This window comes from Stegodyphus dumicola, chromosome 2, assembly GCF_044657685.1.
Source record: "Stegodyphus dumicola isolate Sdum_Otavi_A_Nest chromosome 2, ASM4465768v1".
Lineage (NCBI taxonomy): Eukaryota > Metazoa > Arthropoda > Arachnida > Araneae > Eresidae > Stegodyphus > Stegodyphus dumicola.
In genome coordinates, this window is record NC_140769.1 from 5,872,783 (window position 1) to 5,897,363 (window position 24,581).

The following is a 24,581-nucleotide window of genomic DNA, read 5'->3' on the forward strand; positions in this document are numbered from 1 at the left end:
AATTAAGCAAACAAAAAATAAGAAACAGTTTTTCACAGACGATTTAATACTGCTCATTCAATTATTTCAGTTCTCCCTTCGCGACAAGGCAAAAAAAACATAAAAACTCAAAATATCTGTATTAAAAATTATAAAGTAAATCTTAAACATTTATTTCCTCGAAAACAATTGTAGAAAAGATTAAGCATGAATTAATTCGCAGTAATAAATGAAGGCGTTATCTTCGTTGTTGCTAAGCTTAATCTCTCTAGATTGGCAACCAATCTACTATTCTGCTGTTTCAAACGTAAACAAATATGTCCGCCATGATATTTAAAACTTAAGGCTTAACCGCACTTAAACAGCTTTTAAATTGTTGATAATTGTACAAATATTGCTTGCAGATTTACTAAAGGCATAAAAACTTTCACTGGAAGATAAGAACAACATAATTCAATCATGTTTAAACATATAAGAGTAAAGAAGCTGAGATCACCGAGCCGGGTAACAGAATGGATATATATACAAATATACGTTTGGTGCGGCCTATTGCAACCAAAATACAAGGTGCACATCTACATGTTATAGCAGTCCTATATACAAAATTTCAACGTTCTGAGGCTGCTCGTTTTTGAGTTATGCGAGATATGTACATACGTTCGTACAGACGCCACGAAAAACTCTCTTTAGAATTCGTTTTAAAGCAGCTTTATAATTTTTTTTTTTTGGAGGAAAAGAATTTTTTATTCTGTCATTATGTACAGATAGATATCACGCAAAAACATCGTTAAATTGCATTCGATCGCGGTCAAAATGGATATTTTCGTTGAAATATGCTGCCTGAAACTTTTCGCGATTACAATAATTCCTTTTTACTTCGTAGAAGGAAGGAAAAGAAAAGAAAGAAAGTCTGAAAGGTTTCAGAATTAAACGTCTCACCAGATAAATTTTTAAGACGTTTTATGCTCTTTCTGGTCACGTTATCAATGTGAGCTTGGACTCACTCCTGCTAACGCATTTCTTTTGTATTTTAATTTTTAAGCTTCGCTATCTTTGCACTGACGCTACATAAAACTCAACAGCAAAATTACAAACTATATAAAAACACGCAAAACTTAAGAATTTCCCATAGAACTTGAGTGGTTGCCACACACTTTCTTGTATTCGCTAATTTCTTTAAATACTAGCCACTCGAGCGGCCTGCCGCCGAAAAGAGTCATCAGAAAAAAAAGAAAAAACATATGATTTTAATGAATCCAGCTAGTGTCATTTCATAAAAATATTTAATATTTCTGATTAGACATCTCGTGATTTAAATGCATTTTCATTTAAGTGAATCGGCCTACTAGCGGTCGAGCGGTAAAGTCGCTGAACACTGCTAGTTTGGTCCGAGGTTCGAATCCCGCGAACGGGCTGGCTGCATGGGCGTTTTCGTGGTTTTCCCCATGTGTAACGTGTATACGAGCCAGTTTCCCTTAGAAAGTCCTCCACTAAGGCATCTCTCCCCTTAGGCAGATAGCCCTAGTGTGCTTTGCCATACTTAAATACACACTACACACACACACATTTAAATGAATCAGATTAAAAAGTACAAAAACGTATTTGAAGAACTGCGATTGTTGCTTTTCAGTCACTTGGTTTTCTACTCAGTAGCGGAATGATTAAATTTAGAAGTTAAATATTTTACGCTTTACAGAAAGGCAAGACGCAGGTATATGAAGACAGCAAGTATTTTATTTGAGTAAGTGGTAACACACTGCTTTCAGATAGCCGAATTTTTGGATTAAAAACGAATTATAAATATCTTATCCTACATATTTTCGAATGACAACAGTTTGGAGCTTCGGAGATAATTTTTTTTATTATTATTTCGAGCAGTGTTGCTTCTACTCGCTTTCAAATCCCTCAGTTTGTTAAACAAAAATTTGTTGAATTTGTAAAAAGCATCAAATAAATAAAAAATAAGTTCGAAATTCAAAATTCGGGCTTGAGTTATCCATATTCGTGTGAGGGTTACGTGTATTAAAAATTCCCGTGGTTCGAATGTTGCTTTCGTATTTCCAAAATGCGAGATTTTACATACACTCATTTCCATAAATTAAGGATAATGCAAAATCAGACAAAGGAAGAGTTAGAAGCAAAACAAATTTGACTTATTTGTAAAAGCTTATTTGTTAAACAAAAGGTAAAGAGCAAAAAAAGATGCTATATGTTTGATATTATTAAAAAAAAAATTAGCGATTTTTTCTCCCTGGAGCAAATTACAAAAAACACCTATTTACAAAAAACCAATATTACATGGTTGGTATGATTGTTAATACATTGTATGTCTCCCAGACTAAGCAATACAGTCCGTACAACGCCTAGGCATGCTGAGAATCAAATTATCGATCTGATCTTGGGGGATATTACAACACTCAAGAAGCAATGCTCTCCGAAGTTCCGGTAGACATGTAGGAGAAGGTTGACGGGCTGCAACTCGTCGGCCAAGCATGTCCCACAAGCGCTCTACTGGATTTAAGTCCAGTGAGAATGCTGACCAGTCCATACGGGTGATATCCTCCGATTGAAGGCATTCGCTTACGATCTCTACATGGTGAGGACGGGCGTTGTCATCCATAAATACAAATTGTGCGCCCATGGCTCCCCGAAACAAACTTACATGTTGTTCCAGAATGACGTACCGATAGATTTGGCTTGTCATGGTTCCAATTTGAACATCCAGGTCAGTTCTGGAACCCAGAATAATTCCACCCCAAACGAGCACTCCTGCACCACCGTGACGGTGTCGTTCAATGATGTTTTCTTGGTGGTAACGGGCACCTGGAGCTCTCCATATGAAAGTCCGGCGAGAATCAGACTGCAAGCTAAACCTGGACTCGTCAGAAAACATCACACAAGCCCACTGCTGCGGCGTCCACAATGCATGCTCTCTACTCCAGGCTAACCGCAGGCGACAGTGAGTTTCAGTAAGTGGAACGCATCTGACAGGTCTACGAGCATATAGATCAATCTGTCTTAAGCGTCTGTACACGGTCTGCCTTGAAATTGTCGTACCAGTGGCTGAAGAGAGCTGACGAGACAGGTCTGAGGCTGTGCTCCGCCTGTTTCTTTTGGCAGTAACTGCCAAATACCGGTCCTCATTCGGCGTTGTAACTCTGGGGCGACCTGTGCTGTAACGTCTACTCACATTGCCATCATCTTGGAATCGTTGCGAAAGCCTGGAGATGACACTCTGGGCAATTCCAAGTTCGTCTGATACTTCCAATTGGTACGCCCACATTCCAGACGGCCGATAATTCTACCACGTAAAAAATCATCCAAATGCGTCCTTTGTGTCATAACTATTCGGTTATTGCACTAAAATGCTTATAAAGCGCCTGCGAACAATTCTACTTCTTTGGCTATATTCCTTATATATCACTCTCTTACACTCTCATCATTGTGACGTACCATCGGTGTCATCTGGTTACTTCCTGAAATTTGCATATGATTCTTGAAGATGTGTGTAGTGATTTTATAGGTAATATATTTATTTTAGAGTTCGATTTCCGCGTGATTCAATTATCCTTAATTTATGGACATGAGTGTATATACATCCCGATTTTTCATTATTTAAATTGTTTTAATAATGCATCGCTATAACATTTGATAGCATCAGTTTAAAAAGCGATTCGGACACAAAAGTGATGTATTAAAAAAGCGAATTTACCAGACTAATAACAGCAATAATACTAAAAAAACTAAAAGATCTGAACAATTTCAGATTTTACATTACGCCCAAAGAGGCATTTTTTAACGTTTTGTATGATGTCTTTATTTGTTAAATATCATGCTTTTCATCAGTAAACCACATAAAATCGAGTTCAACAGCAATAACACAAAATATTTAAAAACAAAAAAACAACTTACGTTTAAGAATTTCCGATAGACAGTCTCGGGCGCTGGAGATAAAAATGTTTTTGCCGCATAGTGTTGCCATTGTTCGCTTTGAAATCGAAGAGTTTGCTAATAAAAATTCGTTAAAACTTTACAAAATATGAAATACTAGATAATAAAACAAATTCGAAATAATTCAATAATCAGTCTTCCAGGTTCCCATGTCCGGCTGGAGGATTATGTAATTCCAAATTTCGAGGCTCTAGGTACTGTCGGGTTTTTGCAATATACATTCATGCAGATTCTTTATTGTTTAATTTCTTTAAATATAATACAGGCGATAATATTTGGTGGCAACAATTCGAAAAGTGATACGCCGTTTATAGTGAACCGACACAAACGAGACTAATATCCCTTCTGAGTTAACGCTCCTTTGGGCTAAAAATCTTGAATATGCATAATTAAATACACGAAGGAAATATTTATTGCTTTCAATATATCGTACACAGCCGAAAGGAAAAGTATTCTTACTTGAAGGAAATGACTTTCACAAGCCTAATGCGACCCAAAGAAACAAAAATAATTAAGTCTTTCTCATGCTATAAATTCACAATAGTCCCCGTGGTGTTAACATATGATGATGTATTAACACCGCAAAATTTTTCTAGTACTAGTTTATTTTTCATTTTTGACAGACAGGTAAGCCCTTCGTAATTGCTTAACTTCAGATCATTTCAGATTTGCACATTAATACTCAATCTGTAAAAATGTGCATGTCAAAATTAGCTATCAGTTTCTTTTCAGTCTTAATAGTTTTTAATCTTTTAAATATTTCTTCAAGTTCCTGAAATTCGAATTATAACTCTTTCGGGGTTAGATTGTAATCCGGAGTTGTAAAATAGTTTCTTACACGTATATTCGCATAAAAATTTCAAAACATAAGTCATGTGATGTATTTAGAATCTACTTCTTCCTTCTGACGCAAATTGAGTTATTTAAAATATTACATAAACCTGAATTTCTGAAGCCACGGAAATATGCTTTTCAGTCTGTGGCGAAAATTTGTAATTATTCACTTTTCTTTCCACAATTTTTCATTTCGTTTTTAACTACATGTGTCAATAAGACGCGTCTTTGAAGCTAGAAGATGTCTTAATATCCTGATAGCGAAGATAATTTTGAATAAGAAGTAAACTAGAATTTAAACACAATCAACTACCTATTTATTGACGAAACACCGGAAACGAGGTTATTATATTTCTCTCGTTTCGTTGCTCTAATATTTTTTCTCTCGAAAAAACTTGTCTTTACTCTCTGAGAGGCCTTTTACTCTCTGAAGAGGGATATATAAGCTAAAACTATGTAAATAAAAATTGTGACTGAGCATTATTAATTCTCCTATCAAATGTACTGAAAACGAAACTAACCCACATTAAGATCTCGTTCTGAACACAACCCACTTCGCTCCTATACCTCGACTTTGCTAAAGTGCTCCTTGTTGCCAGTCTTCCTATCCCAGCAATATTAAAATAGTTTTAAATAATTTCGGGAACACAAAATGTTTAACTATAATAAAATGATTGTTTTAAATCCACCATAACTACAAGATTCTACTAGTTTGTGTTTCGACATCAATAATCGCAATCAACAATCCCAAACCATTCTATATATATAAAATTACAAAACAATTTTTTAAAAAACAAAATATAAATATGCCTGGTGTTTTCGCATTTTCAACTGCAGAAAATGATAATTAAAGCCATAAAGTAAGAAATTGAGAACTAATGTTCACAATTTATTAATTATGCAAATTTTGAAATTCATAATTAATAAATTTCAAATAATCTAATAAGTGCAGCAAAGAATTTAATAAATGTAAAAACCAAAACTTTTAAACAATCAATACACTAATTCAAAAACATTCCTTAAAGTAATTAAAAGAAAAAAGAAACATAACAGTAGAGTAATTCAATTAACTTCATCAGGGGAAAGGAACATTGAAATGAACTGAAATCTCTCTTCTACAAAAATCCTTGCTTTTCTGCATCCAGAATTAGTCAATGAACTATTTCAAAGTATTTTAATTATAATGCTTCACCCGAAAATTCTGGCCCTTCCCCAGAGAAAGGGAAAAAAATCAGCTAAAACTTGTACTTTAAATGAAAATAATTCCATTTTGTTTAAGGAATTGAAATCGAAAGTGAATAATTAAAATAGTATAGTGGAAAAAATAAATCAAAATTTTACTTTTAAACATATATCACATAATACAAAGTATTTTAAACTTTAGTGAAGTTATAAAACTTAGGTGAAAAAACAACGAAAAATATTCAGTTAGAACTTTTACTTTAAATAAAAAGAATTGCATTTTGTTTAAAAAATAGAAACCGAAAGTGAATAATTAAAGTACTTCAGTGAAAAGAAATCAAAATTTTACCTTTAAACATATATATATGTATATATATATATATATAGTCACTGATTCTGGGAAAACAAATTTGAATAGCATTAGTACAACTAAAAGTGTTGCGAAAGCAGATATATTTTAATCGCGAAAAATTTCGGATATCATATTTTAACAAAAGTAACCATTTTCATTGGTATCGGATGCAATTTAAAACGATGTTTCTGAGTGACATCTGTATTTAAGGACAGAATAAGGATTCCTTTTCCCAATAAGGATTATAAAATGGATTCAGAAGAGATTTTTTTCTTGAAGTCTGTACGTATGTACCTACGTATGCATGTATCTCGCATAACTCAAAAACGAGTAGCTTCGAAACGTTGAAAATTTGTATATGGGGACTCCTATAACAAGTAGTTCAGTACCTCTCGTTTTGGCTGCAATCGGCCTCATCAAAAGTATATAAATATACATACATATCCCACTCTGTTACTCGGTCCGGTGAGCTCAGTTTTTTTATTCTTGTATGTTAGTGAATCAAGTATTTTTTGCTTTAAACGTCATTGAATTATGCTGTTCTGGTTAATATTTTTATGCTTTTAGTTAATCTGCATACAATACTTGTAGAAATATCAAGAACTTAAAAGTTTATGTTGCACTAAGCCTAACGAGGCTGCCGTTTATTTACCTTTGAAACTTAATAGAATAGTGGATTAAGTCAGTTGGTGCACCAAATTCAGTGTGTTTTTCCCAGTGATACCAAAAGTTGACTTGTGTTGTTTGTTGTTAATATTGTGTCCCGAAAATTTTGTTTCTCTGTCCTTTAGCCGAATTGCTGGTTTTTACATTTTAATTGTAAAATTAATTTTTTTTCAATTGTTTTTAACTTTTGCTGTTTTAGGGTTTTCTGTTTTTTACAATTTTTAACGAAGATGATTTGGATTTTTATGCATTTTTGCCATACCGCGATATGAAAAATGAATTAATTGAATGAAAAATGTATCCCTAATGAAATTCAAGCATATAAGTTTAACTGAAATGCAACCAAAAACGTGTATAATTCAATAGGCTGTACAAAGACGTCATGTGGCGTCCACATCAGATTTTGTTCTTTTTAACTTTAAAGAAAATGTCAGGATTCTCTTGAACATTGGTGGAATCTGGGTTACAAACCGAAGGGACTTGGGTATTCTGAACAAATGCGCGTGTAGGAAATTTAGATGATTGAAATTTAAATAAAATCTGGTTTCAAAAGTGCGTTCTACATTTTTGTATAAATACAAAGTATTCTGAATTAATAATACTCACACAGTTTCGTCGAACAAATTATGTATCTTCGTGAGAAGGATATTTCTATAGCTTGAACGTTTTGGCTTCCTTGAATTTTGAGCCTTACGGGAAAACAGTCATACCCAACACTAATAAACGCTAGACAAACACTGCCTTCAAGTTAATTACACGAAGAACTGGCCAAAGATTTTTGAAAAAAAGTCGAGTTAAAATAAAACATCACTGTTGGAAATAGGACCATTCAGACCCGAAGCAATTTCGCGAACTTATAACGACAAACTTCACTTTGATTAATAATCTTTAGGTTCACTCGGGAAAGACCCATGACACCCTCCCCGCCAAAGGAAAGATCTATGAATCCTCTGGAAAATCCATCAGTCCGAAAAACCGAAAGATGGTGTGTCCGGGATTTTGGATATCATCAATATTCATGACAAAGAGTTAGATGTCAGGAAAAGTGAGAGGCTTTGCTCCTTATCTGACTATGTCAGAATGCTGGGTACCTGCACGGATTAAATAGGGCAACGGTTGCCAGATTGGAAACCCAATTTCGTGATCGGGAGGTAAAAGTTAATGATTCCATAGAATGTTGGATGGGATTTTATTTTTAGTTTTGGAATACCTATGTCATGTTTTGCACCATCTTTCTTCTTCGAGAGAAAAGTAATCTGCTTTACTTGCTTTCCAGCAGACCGCTTTTCTTATTGGTTGTCCTACTAATTTAATGAAGCTATCGGAAGATTTTAATAAACTTTTAACGTCGTAAGATTTAACAATATTTGTTTATAGCTCGTTAAACGAAAAGAAGGTGGTTAGATGGTAAAGATTAGCTACAGAACTTAAGATGCTATAATTTAATCAAAACGATATTAAAAGGTAATTTAAAAACTGACAAATGTTCACATAAAAAAGGTGCAGTAATTAATTACTTGATGTTATTTATGCAATGTAATTAATAAAATTAAATGATGGAGAAAATTAAACTTCGAAAGATAATTCTGCAGCTGGTATTAAAAGTTTCGAAATGGCTATGTGGTGAAATCATATAAATTTATAGCTCATAACCCTATTTCTTAGCTCTTCTATCAGGGCTAGTTATTTCCTTATATGAAGTAAAGAAAGTATTGTAATCGAGAAAAATTCCGGGTATCATATTTCAACGAAAATATCCACTTTGACAGCTCTCGAATGCAATTTAACGGTGTATTGGCGTGACATCCTGTACGTAAGGACTGAATGAAGAACTCTTTTTCCCCAATTGAATTATAAAACTGATTTAAAGTGAATTCAAAAGATATCTTTACGTGGCGTCTGTACGTACGTAAGTATGCACGTATGTATCTCGCATAACTCAAAATCGAGTAGCCAGAGAACGTTGAAGTTTTCAATGTAGGACTCCTATACCATGTAGTTGCGCAACTCCTATTTTGGTTGCAATCGGCCGTACCAAAAGTATATATATAGCAACTTTTTGGCGTACGAACTAGGAATTTTCTTTTAGCTTGTTTTCTAAATTTTGCAGCTCAATGTACAAAGTTTTTGACCACAAAGGTCATTTTCAGTTTGTTCTCTTTTCTTTAATTAATTATATATATATATATACCTACTCTGTTACTCGGCTCGGTGAGCTCAGTATTTTTATTATTATATGCTGGTAAATTGTGCACTTTTGGCTTTAAAAAATGATTGAATTACGTTATTCTTATCTTCCGGTTAACTTTTTTATCACTTTAGTTAATCTGCATTCAGTAGTTGTAGAATTATGAACAATTTTAAAGTTGTTTAACTGCGCCTAAGCCTATTGCTTTTGCCATAGCAGCCATATTTGTTTACATTTGAAACTTAGCAGAACAGTGAATTAAGTCTCTCTGCGCCTTCATTGTCATTTTGCCCAGTGGGACCAAAAGGAAACCTTCACCGAAAACTCTGTCTTCTTGCCTGCTGGCCGAACTGCCTATATTTGAGTACAGACTTTAATTCTAAAAATTGCTTTTAAATTGTTTAAATTTTATTTTGGTGTTTTATATTTTTCTATATCGTTCAATTTCTATTGAAAATATTTTGGCTTTTATGTATTTTTGCCCTACCGCGAAGTGAGAACTGAATTAATTGAATGAGAAATATATCTCTAATGAAATTGGAAGAAATAAGTTTAAATGAAATGCAAGAAAAATGCCTGTAATTTAATATTCTGTAGAAGGAATTCATGTGGTGTACACGTCGGATTTTTTTTTTAATTGACACTGGTGAATTTGATCAGCATCGCAACTTAAAGCTATAGGGTCTGCTGTATGAAACGTTTCTGCTGTATTCTATTGTACAGATGCTTACCTCAATGTCCTTCAGACCCTACTAGACTGATCATCCTATTATCGTTCTAGCCGGAGTTCAAATAACAGACTTACAAAGGTTGAAATAACATTTGTGGGAATTTATTCAATTTACTTAACAGTTTATTTATATTTAAGCAACCTTGCCTATAGACTTGCCTATTGCCTCAAATGTGGTGGAAAGAAGTTTTGTTTACACCGACTTTCGAACCTGCATCATAATTAACCACCTGTGAAGCAGTTAGGCTAATTTAACTTAATTTTAAGTTAATTATTACCTTTTGAGTTGTTGTTTTTGTTAGCACGAGCTGGTGCCATCTCTGAACTTTCATTCAGTCAATAAAAGGTTTTTTACACCCTTCTCCTGACTTTGTCGTACTTTAAGACTTGGGGATAATTCCTTAAATAGTCTTACAACATCTGGTTCAATTTATAATAACAAAGCTTATGAGACGTTATACCTTTCTAGGCCCAAACGGGCATTACCTCAGAAGGGCTATGAGTCTCGAAACGACATTTTGCGTCGAATCACTTTAAATGTCGAAATCACTTTCCAAATCGTTGCCACCAAATATTATCGCCCTGTATAATATTTAAAGAAACTAGATAGTGAAGCGTCTATATAAATGCATTTCATTTCGTTTCTGAGATTACGGCCGCATGTTTCTCGCATTGTGAAGAAAGAACGGTACCTAGAGCCGTCCAACTTTAACGCAGCCCTCCACCCGAACATGGGCATCTGAAAGCCTGAATTTGGTTTATTGTCTATATCATTTTTTGGTAAACGTTAGCGAAACTTTGATTAAGAAATTCAACAATTTCAAGCGAGCAGTGGACACTGTAAGGCATAAAACATTTTTTTTTTATCTCCAGCGCGCGAGACTGTCTATCAGAAATTCTAAAGATATGCTGCTTTTAAATACTTGAAATCCAATGTACCGTTAACCCAAATGCTCTTGAAACGTGTATGTATCTGTAAATGAAAATAAATAAATAAACGCTCGTTTCCGCGTAGTATAAAATCCGAAAGCTTTCAGTTTTTTTTTAAATTTAATTACTGTTTAAATTTAATGGTAGGTACCGCCTGTGCCACAAGGCAAAACTCCGCCACTTGAGGGTAACTAAAATAAATTAAACTGAAAATCAGATTTAAGCAACGTAGTCGGAGACTACGCAGTCTGCTTAAGCTACATCATGTAATTAACAGTTCGCTTTTAAAGTTAGCTAACAAAATGGCTACAGGAATAATCTTTGGTAGAGATGACAATAGGACGTGAACTGCGAGCCAGGTTGTCAAAAGCTGTAACTCTAAAACATTCAGACCCTTCCCTTAAGTACTCTACAACTAATTTGCATATTGGTGAAGGCTACGGAAAGAAGAAGTTACAGTAAAGTTTCCAATCATAATAACTTAAGTAAAATCCTGTGAAGCAAAAAGTGTTGCAAATAATCACAATATAAAAAATACTACGAAGCAAAGTATGTTTTCACTGAGAATCTTTTCGGTTACGGGTGGGATCTCAAACTGGTGGCCCACGAAGCAATTTTATGCGGCCCGCGAAAGGCTGCGTTCAATTACATATTTGTTTCAAATAGGGTATTGCAAGGATTCCAACAATTTAATTATGTAACACTTGCAGTAGCATTAGAAAGGAACGTGAATAACGCACAAGAAAATTTGTCATTAGAGCTAATTCGTTTGCAATATACGTAAGTTGTATTCAAAGATTTGAATATAGAGATTTGATTAACTTTTATTCTCAGTTGTCAAAAAAAAAGTATCCTCAGTTAATAAATAATCGCTTTCTTTTGGAATACATTTCTTTCTGAAAAGTTTTTTTATCGTAGCTGAAAATTATTAAAAAAAGAACCCGATTATCCTCAAAGCGTCTGAAATCCATGAAGAAGACAATTTCTAACAATTTTTCTGGGAGGCTATAAACTCTATCGGAATCGAAATGCCATCGAATGTCAAGCTTTTGTAAAAAGTAATAAAGTTTTAGAATTATTTAGGTATATATGTATTTTAATTTATATGACTAGGAAGTACCTAATAAATAACAGAAAAAGGTTAGGTTGTCATTATTTATCCTCAAATTTCTTCCCACTTGGAGATTTTCATAATTCTTTATTTATACTCGGTGTACCGTAAATGTTGATATGAACTTCTAGGGGAGGTAGGGCACATCATAAGGATTAAGAATTACATAGGAACCCATGCCCGGAAATGTCAGGGGTGAGTGGTAGAAGAGGTAGAAGATGGGGAAAGAAACAAGAGTGATTAATTTGAAACATTTATTGCACATGAATATAAATGGTGCAAGACAGTTTGAATGTTACAACAGATGCTCAAATGTTGCACCATCAGACGCCAAACATGCCTGACACCGACGGACCATTGATTGACGGACTGCCCATTTCCGCATAGAAACTCTAATTGTAAAAACTGTTTCTTTAATTGTTTTAACTGGATTTGGTGTTTTATATTTTCCTATATTTTTCAATTTTTGATAAATATATTTTGAGGTTTTATGTAGTTTTGTCTTGCGGCGAAGAAGAACTGAATTAATTGGATGAGAACTGTATCTGTAATGAAATTCGAGGAAATAAGTTTAAATGAAATGCAGTAAAAAGGCGTATAATTTAATATTCCCTACGAGGAAGTCGTGTGGTGTACACATCAGATTTTTTTCCATCTGTCTGTACGTACATACGTACATATGTATGTATCTCGCCTAACTCAGGAACGCGTAGCTGTATAACTTTGAAATTTTGCCTAAAGCACTGCTTTAACATGCAGTTGTGCACCTCTCTTCGTTACTTTTGGCTGCACCAATCATAAACAAATATATGTATGTATATTCCCACTCTCTTACCTGGCTCGGAAAGTTTAGTTTTTATTCTTATTATGTTGGTAAATTGTGCATTTTTTGCTTTAAAAGTGATTGAATTATGTAGTTTCTATGTTCTAATTAAGGGTTTTATGCCTTCTGTTAATCTGCATGTAATAGTTCTAGAACTATCAACAATTTAAAAGCTTAAGTGGCGAGTCAAGCCTAATAAAACACCATCTGTTTACATTTGAAACTCACTAGAATAGTGAATTCAGTTACTGCACCTTCTATGTCTTTTTGCCGAGTGGAATCAAAAGTAAATTTTGTGCACCGAAAACTCTGCCTTTCTGCTGGTGTCCGAATTGCTTGTTTTTGCGTAGAAACTCTGATTTTAATTGTAAAAATTGTTTTTAAGCTGTTTTAACTGTATTTGGCTTTCTACGTTTTTCTGCATATTACAAATTTTAATGAAGATTTTTCAGCTTTTATGTATTTTTGGTTTGCCGCGAAGGCAAGAATTAATTGAATGAGGTTCTCTTCGCGTAAGATGTTTTGAGCGAAATTGGCTTGTATTTAAGTTACACATGGGGAAAACCACTAAAATATAAACTTAGCCGTAATTTGAACTTCGGCCTTCTTTATGCTAGCCGGTTGTGCTTCTAATTACACTCCAAAAGCTCGAGGTAAGAAAATAAAGAATTCCTCACGAGTTGATTAATTTGTTTTATATTATCAAATCCTTACAAATTATGAGAACTAAAGATTTAGGTTAACTTTTATTTTTTGAGCTGATATGATGTCCACAGTCAGGATAAACAAAAAGTGATAATTCGCTAACACCTAGATGTATCGATTAAAGGTGAGCAGGAAACGACAAGTAGTTAACCCTTAAATGCATGTAGATACCATTTGGAAAAATACTCATATTTACTCATGTAAATCAAATAAAAACACAAATCTTAGCTTACTGCATAGTGTAACCAATGAGCTACATACTGTTTACATATATAGTTTTGAAAGTTTTAGCGTGGGGGCACCACTAACAGTGTAACGGTCATTATAGTGAGTTGATGCGTAGGGTGTGGACATCATTTGTGTTTACGAAATTTTGATTTTGTGTTTGTTGTTGTTTTGATGCATTCAAAGTTTTAAAATTGTTTGAACAAGTTTATAAGGTATGCATTAATACATAAAATCGTTATTACACTTATGCCTGTTTTTTTTTTTTTTTTTTTTTTTTTTTTTTTTTTTTTTCATAATGTAAATAATAATGCATAATGTAATTTGGCAAAAACAATGTTTGAAAAAACAATGTTTTTTCAAACATTGTAATAAAAACTTAGTTTAGATTTTTTGTAGCTATTTTTCTTATTTTATTTGATATCAAGTCCAACGTATTTTTGACTTTAAAAGTAAAAATAAAAATTCACGCATTTAAGGGTTAATTAAGTAGTTAGACACCTTTATTTGCTATAAACACAGTCCATCAAGCTCTAAATTCGGTTTGTCCCGTGCCATGACAATTTCACACATATGCTAGTTTTCTCCTATTTTATACGGGCAGCTTGGTTACGAACATATACGTACATTTTGGGTTATATGTTTGATAGAGGTGATGACTGAACAAAACGACCTTACTCAGTGAGACGACTGTCATCGGTAATGATACGCTCTTTGCTCTGCACTTGCAAAAACAAGGGAATTAAATAGCGGTCGTAATGGTAAACATAGTCAGGTGATCTGGGTTGTTGCCATTTTCATGACGGACGTTAGCCCCCGCCTGTGTCTCCCGTGTCTATGTCCTGGGTTTGTATTGTCTCTGTACGTCGGAAAGACCCTAATCGAATTGAAAAAGGGAGGTGCACAACTAGATGTTACGTTAGTTCCGTATACAAAATCTCAAAGTTCTACTGCTATTCGTTTCTGATTTTTGCGAGACACGTAATTAAGTATCCTTATATATATTTATTGGGTTTTCCTCTTCAACGCTGCTGGAAAAGGGTAATTAAAACTAATAATTAACCAATCATAGCTTGTTTCTAGAATTGCACCTATTCTGGTATAAAACCCCATTGACAGCTAAGCTAATTGCGTTACCTTTTTTCCTAGCTTCCACCTTGTTAATAACTCCTCGTTTAGCTTCCCCGACTAAACTGCCTGCGTCTTATTTTTTTAGAATCAATGTACATAGAAATTTATCGTATTTAATTATGATTGAGTAAGTGTCTGCAAAATTAATTGGATATGTGTGAAAATAAAGATTGAAATTCTTAAAATTCAAGTTTTATTATCTTCATTTGTAAACCTTCACCCTCAGCTACGACCACTGCAAGTAAATTCATCTTATATGCTTTAAAAATATGATATATATATATATATTTATGTATTGGGGTTTCCCCTTCCTTCCAGAATATACTTGTCTTTGTAGCTTTTACGCTAGCTAATTTTGCGTAGCTTCTGAGTTGAAAGATGTAAATAAAAATATCTGATGTATACAACACATGATTTCCTTGTACGGCCTATTAAATCAAACATATTTTTTTGCTTCACCTCATTTAAACTTATTTGTTTCATTTAAATATCATTAGAGATATATTTCTCATTCAATCAATTCAGTTCTCACTTCACAGCAAGACAAATATACATAAAAACTCAAAACACCTTCATTCAGAATTTTAAAATACAGAGAAATCTAAAACAACAAATACAGTTAAAAACAATTTTTGCAATTAAAATTAGAGTTTGTACGTCAAAAACAAGTTTATTCGGCTAGCGTGCAAGAAGACAAAATTTTCGGTGCACAAAACTGAAAGTTACTTCTGGTCCCACTGGGCAAAAAGACATTGGAGTTGGTACACCAACTGACTTTATTCACTATTCTACTAACAATTTCTAATGTAAATAAATGATGGCCTCGTTAGGCCTAGCGCAACTTAAAAATTTTCAAAAATTATAATTAGCGGAAAAAGATAATAAAAGTTTTCTGTAGACTTTAGAAAAAATTACATTTTAAATTTCTGATTAGTTTACATGCTGTTTTAAAATTTTAAATTGATGATAATTCTACAACCGTTCCATGCAGATTAACTAAAGGTATAAAAACTTTAACCAGAACATAACAACAACACAATTTGATCACTTTTAAAGCCGAAACTGCAAAATTTACCTATATAAAGAACAAATGAGTTCACCGAACCGGGTAAAAAGGCGGGAAAATGTATGCATATATATATATATATATATACTACATACAGTAGTTTCATGTACAAAATTTCAACGTTCTACGGCTATTGGGTTGAGTTATGCTGGATACCTATCTCCTAATATAAATTTAGTAGAAGTATCTAAACAAAGTGACCAACATTATATATATATATATAATTTAAAGTTGTAAGAACAAACGAAAAAAGACCTATGTGGTCAAAATTTTGCGCATTGTGCTGCAAAATTAAGGAAATTAGAAGATAAAGTTTAGTATCAAAAAGTTACCAAAAACTGTGGCTCCGTAAAAACTTCAACATAAGCATATTTTGTTGCTATGAAATGTGTGAAAGAGAAGAAAAATACAACATTTGAATATTTACAAGTAAAATTAATAAAATGTAAGTTATATATGCTAAACGAATTAAGTAATTTTTGACACAGTAAAAAAACAAATCAACTGAACAATGTAAAAACAAAAATAGTAAGTTAAATATATATATATATTTATTTAACTTACTATATATATATATATATTCTCTTTAAATTCTCTTTCCTTAAAATTATATTCTCTTTATTACTAGTTATATATTTCAAAGAAATTCAGAACAAATTAGATGTATGGAGATTAAAGTAATAATATTAGTTCTAAATGTCATTTTGAAGCAAATACAGGTAGTTAATTTTAACTATATTTATTCGTCATCTTCAGTTAAGTATTTTTTATGTTATAATAAGAAATAATTAGCATTCAATTAGTTAAACTTAATATTCTGCATATAATTATTCTTTAGGGAAAAATGGTTAAATTTTTAAAATGCTAAGTTGAATCTCCGCTTAATAAAAATGAAATTAACGGAAAAAATAATAAAAGTTTTCTGTAGACTTCTGAAAAAATTACAGTTTAAATTTCTGATTACCTTACATTCTGTCTACAATTCTAGCCCCCCAAAAAATCAAATTGATTTTAAAATCTATCAGCGATTCTCCTTAATCTGATGTATAAATGCTACGACTCAAATATTTACTTAGTACTCTTTTCAAGTCTTCGAGTCAATGAAGAATTTATTTCGCAAAGTCTTCTTGCAGTCTTTTTGAATAGAAATAACATACTCGTACGTCTATTGAACGCAATAATGTATTCAAACAACTGTAGAGTTCCTCAGTCTTATTACTTCCTTGTACGAAGTAAAAAGGAAGTATTGTAATTGCGAAAAGTTTCAGGCATCATATTTCAACACAAATATCAATTTTCACCGCTATCGAATGCAATTTAACGATGTCTTTGCGTGACATCTGTACAAAAGGACAGGATAAAGGATTCTTTCCTACCCCCAAAAAATGTAAAACTAATTTAAAATGAATTCTGAAGAAGAAGTGGCGTCTGTGCGTACATATGTACGTACGTACGTATGTATCTCGCATAAATCAAAAACGAGTAGCTTCAGAACGTTGGAATTGTATATATAGGACTGCTATAACATGTAGATGTGCACCTCGTATTTTGGTTGCGATCGGCCGTACCAAATGTATATAAATATATGTATATATAACTCAAAAACGAGTAGCCTCAAAACGTTGAAATTTTGTATATAGGACTGCTATAACATGTAGATGTGTACCTCGTATTTTGGTTGTAATAGGCCGTACAAAAAGTGTATATATATATATATACACCCTCTGTTACTCAGCTCAGGGATCTCACTTTCTTTATTCTTATATGTTTGTAAATTGTGCATTTTTTTGCTTTAAAAATGATTGAATTATGCTGTTCTTATCTTCCGGTTAAGGCTTTTATGCCTTTAGTAAATCTGTATGCAATATTTTTAAAATTATCAAAAATTTTAAAGTTGTTTAAGTGCCGCGAAGCCTAATAATTTTTTTTTTCATGGCGGAAATTGCTGGTTTACATTTGAAACAACAGAATAGTAGATTTGTTGCCAATCTAGAGAAAGTAAGCTTCCCAATAACGCCTTCTTTTATTATTGCGAATTAAATAATGCTTAACCCATTCTGGAATTTATTCGAGGAAATAAGTATTCTGGAATTTATTCTAGGATTTACTTCCTAATTTTCAATACATACATCTGGAGTTTTAATGTATTTTTGACTTGTCGCGAAGTGAGAACTGAATTAATCGAATGAGAAGTACTGAATAGTCTGAGAAAAACTGTTTCTTTTTGTTGTTGTTGTTCTTTGCTTAATTTCTTTTATACATCGTTTTAGATTTATTATAGTATTCGAACAAAATATGTGGCAACGATTAGATAATTTTTCAAATGATATAAATTTTCTGCATTCTGAGTTAAAAAATGAACGAAATATAACGCTGTTAAGTGAACCTAGGGCCAGAGTGTCTCTATGATAAACAAATATAGTGAATTTTAAAGAGGGCATTTATTCTATTGTGGTTTATGCGCTATCGACGGAGTAGATTTAATCGAATCCAATAAGTTTAAATGAAATGCAAGAAAAAAATGGGTATAATTTAAAATTCCGTACAAGAAAGTCATGTGGTGCACACATCAGATTTTTCTACTAAATGAACGTTGGGGAACGAGGTGAAGCGTTAACCTTCTTATCGCTGAGTTCAAATAACAATAGTTGCTGAGTCGAGAAGGGTTAACTATCCTTTTATTTCACTCAAAATAAGATGAACAGTTGGCCCCTTTCTCGGGCTTACAACAAAGCCTCTACTTGGGCTTAAACTCAGAATAAGAATACTAAACTATAACTAATTAAGAGACTTAGTCATAGCTAACAGAATTATCTAACGTAGTTGGCCCTTAATTTAAACTAGCCGGCGAACATCAAAAGGCACGCAATAAACTGCGGAGCGTAACAACTGCAAGAGATACTTAGCCCGAAGGCAAACACGCGCTACCCACGATTCCTAGCTCTCTCTTAAGAAGTAAGTTGAACCTTCCTTTAATACTATTTCTAACTCAATTGCATTCAGAAGCGATTCCAAAAGCTCATTCTGGTAGGGAGTTGTAAGTGGAAACAAGAATCGATAGGGAAAAACATTGAAATTTAAATAATTGTTATAAAATTAAAATATACCTTACACAACGAAGAAATATTTCATTTAATAAAATATCAGAATGTTGTGTAGACTTAAAACGATCTTTTTTTTAGCCGAAAAGGGACTTTAGTCCCGATATTAGTTTCGAAATAGCATTTTGCGTCGAAACACTTAAAATGCCTTTTTATCTTAATCTTCTGCAATATTCCTTCATTAAAAGCTGATTATAAGAGTTATTGTGCGGACTGACGAAGAGAGTAATATGGCAATTTAATCATTTGTATAATGGAACTGGCTACAAAATTTTAAAGAATTGTTTATGAAGTTTAACATATTAAGTTACTAGGAGCAAATAAAAATTCGCATGGGCTACATAGAATATTTTCTTCTTGGTACTGTACAGAATAAAGAGTAACTACGAATATTATAACTAAAGGAAAGACGGTATCTTAAGTTCAGAAAAATCAGTCTTAAAATATCAATTGAATTAAATTATCGCACCATTACAACGCAATAAATTATTATTCTCTTTCTATTCTGATTATATTTGTTAAGACATATTCCGTCGGTCTTCTACCATTTAATACTAATAGAAGAGATAGAAGGAAAACGGTTATTGAACCAAGACAACGCAAAGATTATTATTCTTGCTCTATCTAATTATGTTTGTTTATTAAGATATATTCTATCGATATTCCATCTTCTACCATTTGATCCCAATAAAAGAGATGGAAGGGAAAAAAATTCTTAAAATATCGACAGTATTCGGGCATTGCACCAGCACAACGCATTTAATTATTATTCTATCTAATTATATTTGTTTATTTAAGGCACATTCCATTGTTATTCTGTCATCTACCTTTTGGTTTCAGTAAAAGAGATTAAAGAACGCGTTCTTAAAAAATCAACAGCATTCGGCTGATGCACCAGCACCAACGCTATGCATTATTATTGTAATTCTATGTAACTATATTTGTTCATTAAGGCACATTCATCGTTATTCTGGTTTCTACCATTTGCTCCTAAGAAAAGATTAAAATCTGAAAAATTCTAACCCGTTTGTGACGTCAGTACTTGTTAAGCATCATTATTATAACAGGAGGCAACATGAAAAGGGGCAAATGCCTTTACCGGCACATAGATTCTAAACGATGCTAGCCGGACGTGCTTTCCGATTACATCACGAAGGCACGCGTTAAGGAGTGAGAAAAATACCTTACATTCTTCCTCACTTAAAACGTGATTGTGGAGCCCGGAACCAACCGCCAACCTTAGTGGTGACGAATTACTGTCGACTACCTTTAAAATCACTGCCTAATTTTTAAAAATCTTTTGTAGTAAGGAAAACAGAAGGAATCAGCAATTCCTTAATGAGATTTCGAAACTTGGATCTTCCGATTGTCGAGTTGCTTCCAGTTACACCACGAAGGCATGCGGTAAAAAGAGAGAAAAATACTTTACAAAATACCGTTAGGCAACCCTAGTAGTGACGGATTGTTGTCTACCCCCTCTTAGTTCAGGCGCCATTGCAGAATCATTTGTAATTTTTTGTAGTAAAACAGGAGAAATCAGCGACGCGTTATCCGCAATTCGAATTCCGGAAATCCCGATTGGCAACCGGATGTGCTTCCAGTTACACCAAGAAGCATGGGAAAGGGAGAAAGGAAGGCAGAAAATACCTTACAGCTTTAATTAATAAAAAAGTCAAAATACAGCGAGAATCTAAAATTTTTCCTCTTTTTGTATTTACTTAAGTAAAAGATACTACAGAAGAACACTTTAATTCAAACTCTAATTTAACTTTTAAGGCCGAAAGTATCCAGAACAGCCACAGCAACATAAATAATCTTCGAAGAATAGAGGAGTTGGTGCGAAGGAGATATATTTATACTGAGGAGCTTGGCCAAAAGAGCAGGACAGTCGAAGAGATGGATTAGAGAAACACGGAACCTTTTGCTGTAACTACACTCATGTCCATAAATTAAGGATAATTCGGAGTCACGCGGAAATCGAACTCTAAAATAAATATATCACCTGTAAAATCACTACACACATCTTCAAGAATCATATGTCATATGCAAATTTCAGGAAGTAACCAGATGACACCGATGTTACGTCACAATGACGAGAGTGTAAGAGAGTGATATATAAGGAATACAGGCAAAGAAGTAAAATTGTTCGCAGGCGCTTAATGTAAGTAGACGTTACAGCACAGGTCGCCCCAGCGTTACAACGCCGAATGACTACCGGTATTTGGCAGTTACTGCCAAAAGAAACAGGCGGAGCATAGCCTCAGACCTGTCTCGTATAGCCTCAGACACCGTAACAGTGGGCTTGTGTGATGTTTTCCGACGAGTCCAGGCTTATCTTGCAGTCTGATTCTCGCCGGACTTTCATATGGAGAGCTCCAGGTACCCGATACCACTAAGAAAACATCATTGAACGACACCGTTACGGTGGTGCAGGAGTGCTCGTTTGGGCTGGAATTATTCTGGATTCCAGAACTGACCTGCATGTTCAAATTGGAGCCATGACAAGGCAAATCTATCGGGACGTCATTCTGGAACAACATGTACGTTTGTTTCGGGGCGCCATGGGCGCACAATTTGTGTTTATGGATGACAACGCCCGTCCTCACCGTGCAAACATCGTAAGCGAATGCCTTCAGTCGGAGGATATCACCCGTATGGACTGGCCAGCATTCTCACCGGACTTGAATCCAGTAGAGCACGTGTGGGATATGCTTGGCCGACGAGTTGCAGCCCGTCAACCTCCTCCTACATGTCTACGGGAACTTTGGAGAGCATTGCTTTTTGAGTGGTGTAATATCCCCCCAAGATCAGATCGATAATTTGATACTCAGCATGCCTAGGCGTTGTACGGACTGTATTGCATCGTCTGGGAGACATACAATGTATTAACCATCATATCATACCAACCGGGTAATATTGGTTTTTTGTAAATAGGTTTTTTTTTTTTTTTTTTTTTTTTTTTGTAATTTGCTCCAGGGAGAAAAAATCGCTAATTTTTTTTAATAATATCAAACACATAGCATCTTTTTTTGCTCTTTACCTTTTGTTTGATAAATAAGCTTTACAATTAAGTCAAATTTATTTTGCTTCTAACTCTCCCTTTGCCTGATTTTGCATTATCCTTAATTGATGGACATGAGTGTAAATAGTTTGTTCTTTTATGGTAAGTGCTCACTAAATGTAATTTCTATTGTACACGAATAATAATAATTCAACAGATCTTACACGAATAATAATAATAATCGTATTATTCCTTAGAGTTCCTGTTAACAAATTCATCTTAACTGTTATTTAGAATGCCACCATTGCGTAATTTTTCTTACCACACATGATGGCTCGTATTTGTTTTATCCTACAAATGATACTTTGAATGAAGTGCTGAAGATACTGTAAAGCTAAGAAGTACACAAAACTATTTAGAAATTTTTAATCGTATATTTAAAATCAGTTCGTGTAATTTCTTTTCAAAAGTTAAAAAAAGAGAAGAATTTTACAAATAAAGCAAACTCATACGAGCTCCCTTGTTAGTATGAATCAACACGACTTTGTTTCAATAAGTTAGAGGAGTTTTAAAATTAAAAAATTTAAAAAAAACCCGACAAAATGATGAAATAATTTCAAAATTTATGACACATTAGCGTAAAAGTAAGGTAAAATATATAGATAAACTATATATAATTTATGACTACTGACGGTAACTTCGAGCAAATTTTTTTTGGTTATTCATTAATTTTAATAGTTTACTCAAAGATGAATTAAAAAAAAAAAAAGCTATACAGTATGTGAAAAAAAAAAAAAAAAATTCTTTGTATTATTTTGCATGTGCTATGACTTCCATGGCTAAAAATTATCGATAGTTGTGTAATTCAATCGATGCAGCTTTCGCCCACTGATGGTTCAATCGATAATCGGACTCCCTTTTAAAGTACAAAGAGACTCACCGCTTTCCGAGCCGCCGTGCTCTCGGCACTGGTGTCCGGAACCGCCGCCGTCGTCAACTCGTCGACGGCGATGAGCGTCGGGGGAGCGGCGGCGGCCGAGCCGCCGACGGGCTCACCGTCGTTGCTGATGTCCGTCACGTCCACCTCGTCGTGCTCGTCGCCGGACGAAGTTCCGCAGCAGCTGCCGCAACGACGCTGCTCGCTGCCGCCGTAGGCTGTGGTGGTGTCAGCATCTGGGTCGATCCTGGGGGGCGACCTGCGTCCCACCGGCCGAAATGCTGAAGTGTGAGCGGGAGTTGTTCTAAGAGGGCTACCGGGACTGTCGTGATCGGGAAAGGAAAGCGAAGTGCCTTCACTGGCGGAGGACAAAGGTCGACCTGAAAAATCAATAACACTACCTGAAAAAATATGTTAAAGTGTTTAATGCTATTGAGAATCACTTAAACAAATTTAATAAAACATGAAAGGGCATAAGGTCGCCTTGCTTAAATACATGATATTCATAACACTCAACTCGCGATTAAACGTGATCAATTTCCGAATTCTCCCTTTAAAAACAAAATTATGTTTGTTCATTACGGAAAAATTACCGTCACAAATCATCAGCGTAAAAGAAAACTGTCTACGGAATTTACAAAAATGAGTGAAATAACAGTAACCATAGCAGCTGATATAATATAGTTGTCCAGCAGAATATGTATTATGTAATTTAACAAGGACCGTAACCGCACCAGATAATCGGAAATTTGATTAATAGAGAATAAATTTTAAAAGATGTCAGTTCTTTTGAGGAGTCTGTTAGAAATTATTTATCTGAAATTCTAAAAATAAGTGGGCAGTCACAGCGTTTAACCATTTTAACAAACCTTCTTTATTTCATTGATAAAATTTGCTTCCTTCAATTTAACGAAAATTCAGAACAAAATAAAATTTCGTGGTAAAAATTCATTATAAAACTGGAATAAATATGCAGCATTTTAAGGAGTTTAACTGAAAGTTAAACTGTTCATTTCCATCATTCCTGTATGCCTTGCTTCGTCACTTATTCGCTCAGTGCAGAAAATGTAGGCACACTCTAAAACGAAAGAAAATAATTTACTGTGTATTAGAACTGAACTTAATTATAGGTTAATTTAATCATATATATCACAGATTAAGTTAGGTTTAATACAATCTTCCTGCATCCGCACCTGAATAATTACTTAGAGTGCTCAAAGTGTTAGAGTGGTGGCCATTAGTGGCCCGACACGTAGCACAACGAAGAACGGTTGCTTGAACAACTTTCGTCAGTGTGCCCACGGGGACTGCAACACACGTCGCTGCAATTTCTTGACGACGAACCTCCAGCATAAAGAACGTATACATTTTCCTGACAGCCCACCAGCAGCCGAGTGGAAAAATCGCTGAAAACTGGTAATTCGGTCATGGGTTCGAATCTCGGTAAACGCGTTTTCGTAGTTTTCCCCGTGCAACGTGTATACGAGATAGTTTCCCTAAGAAATTTCTCCATGATGGCATCTCTTCCCTTAGACAGACAGCCACCGAGTGCTTTGCAATAACTAATAAACCAAACCAAACTTTTTTCTGATGGGCCCTGTATTGGATCGTGTTCGGATGACAATATGACGCAGTTTCATTTGCAGGGGCGAAATAATCTTATTTAAAA

At 34.1% G+C, this 24,581-nt stretch overlaps 1 protein-coding gene across 4 annotated transcripts in view; it reads right to left on the reverse strand.

The window, feature by feature from the left end:
- Window positions 1–24,581, reverse strand: part of fuss (SKI family transcriptional corepressor fussel) — a 337,279-nt gene that overhangs the window by 110,172 nt on the left and 202,526 nt on the right. For all 4 annotated transcript variants that reach the window (XM_085810407.1, XM_085810406.1, XM_035356880.2 and 1 more), the window contains exon 3: window positions 22,916–23,292. In XM_085810407.1, coding sequence (XP_085666533.1) covers window positions 22,916–23,292 — 377 coding nt within the window. The remainder of the gene's footprint in view (window positions 1–22,915; window positions 23,293–24,581) is intronic.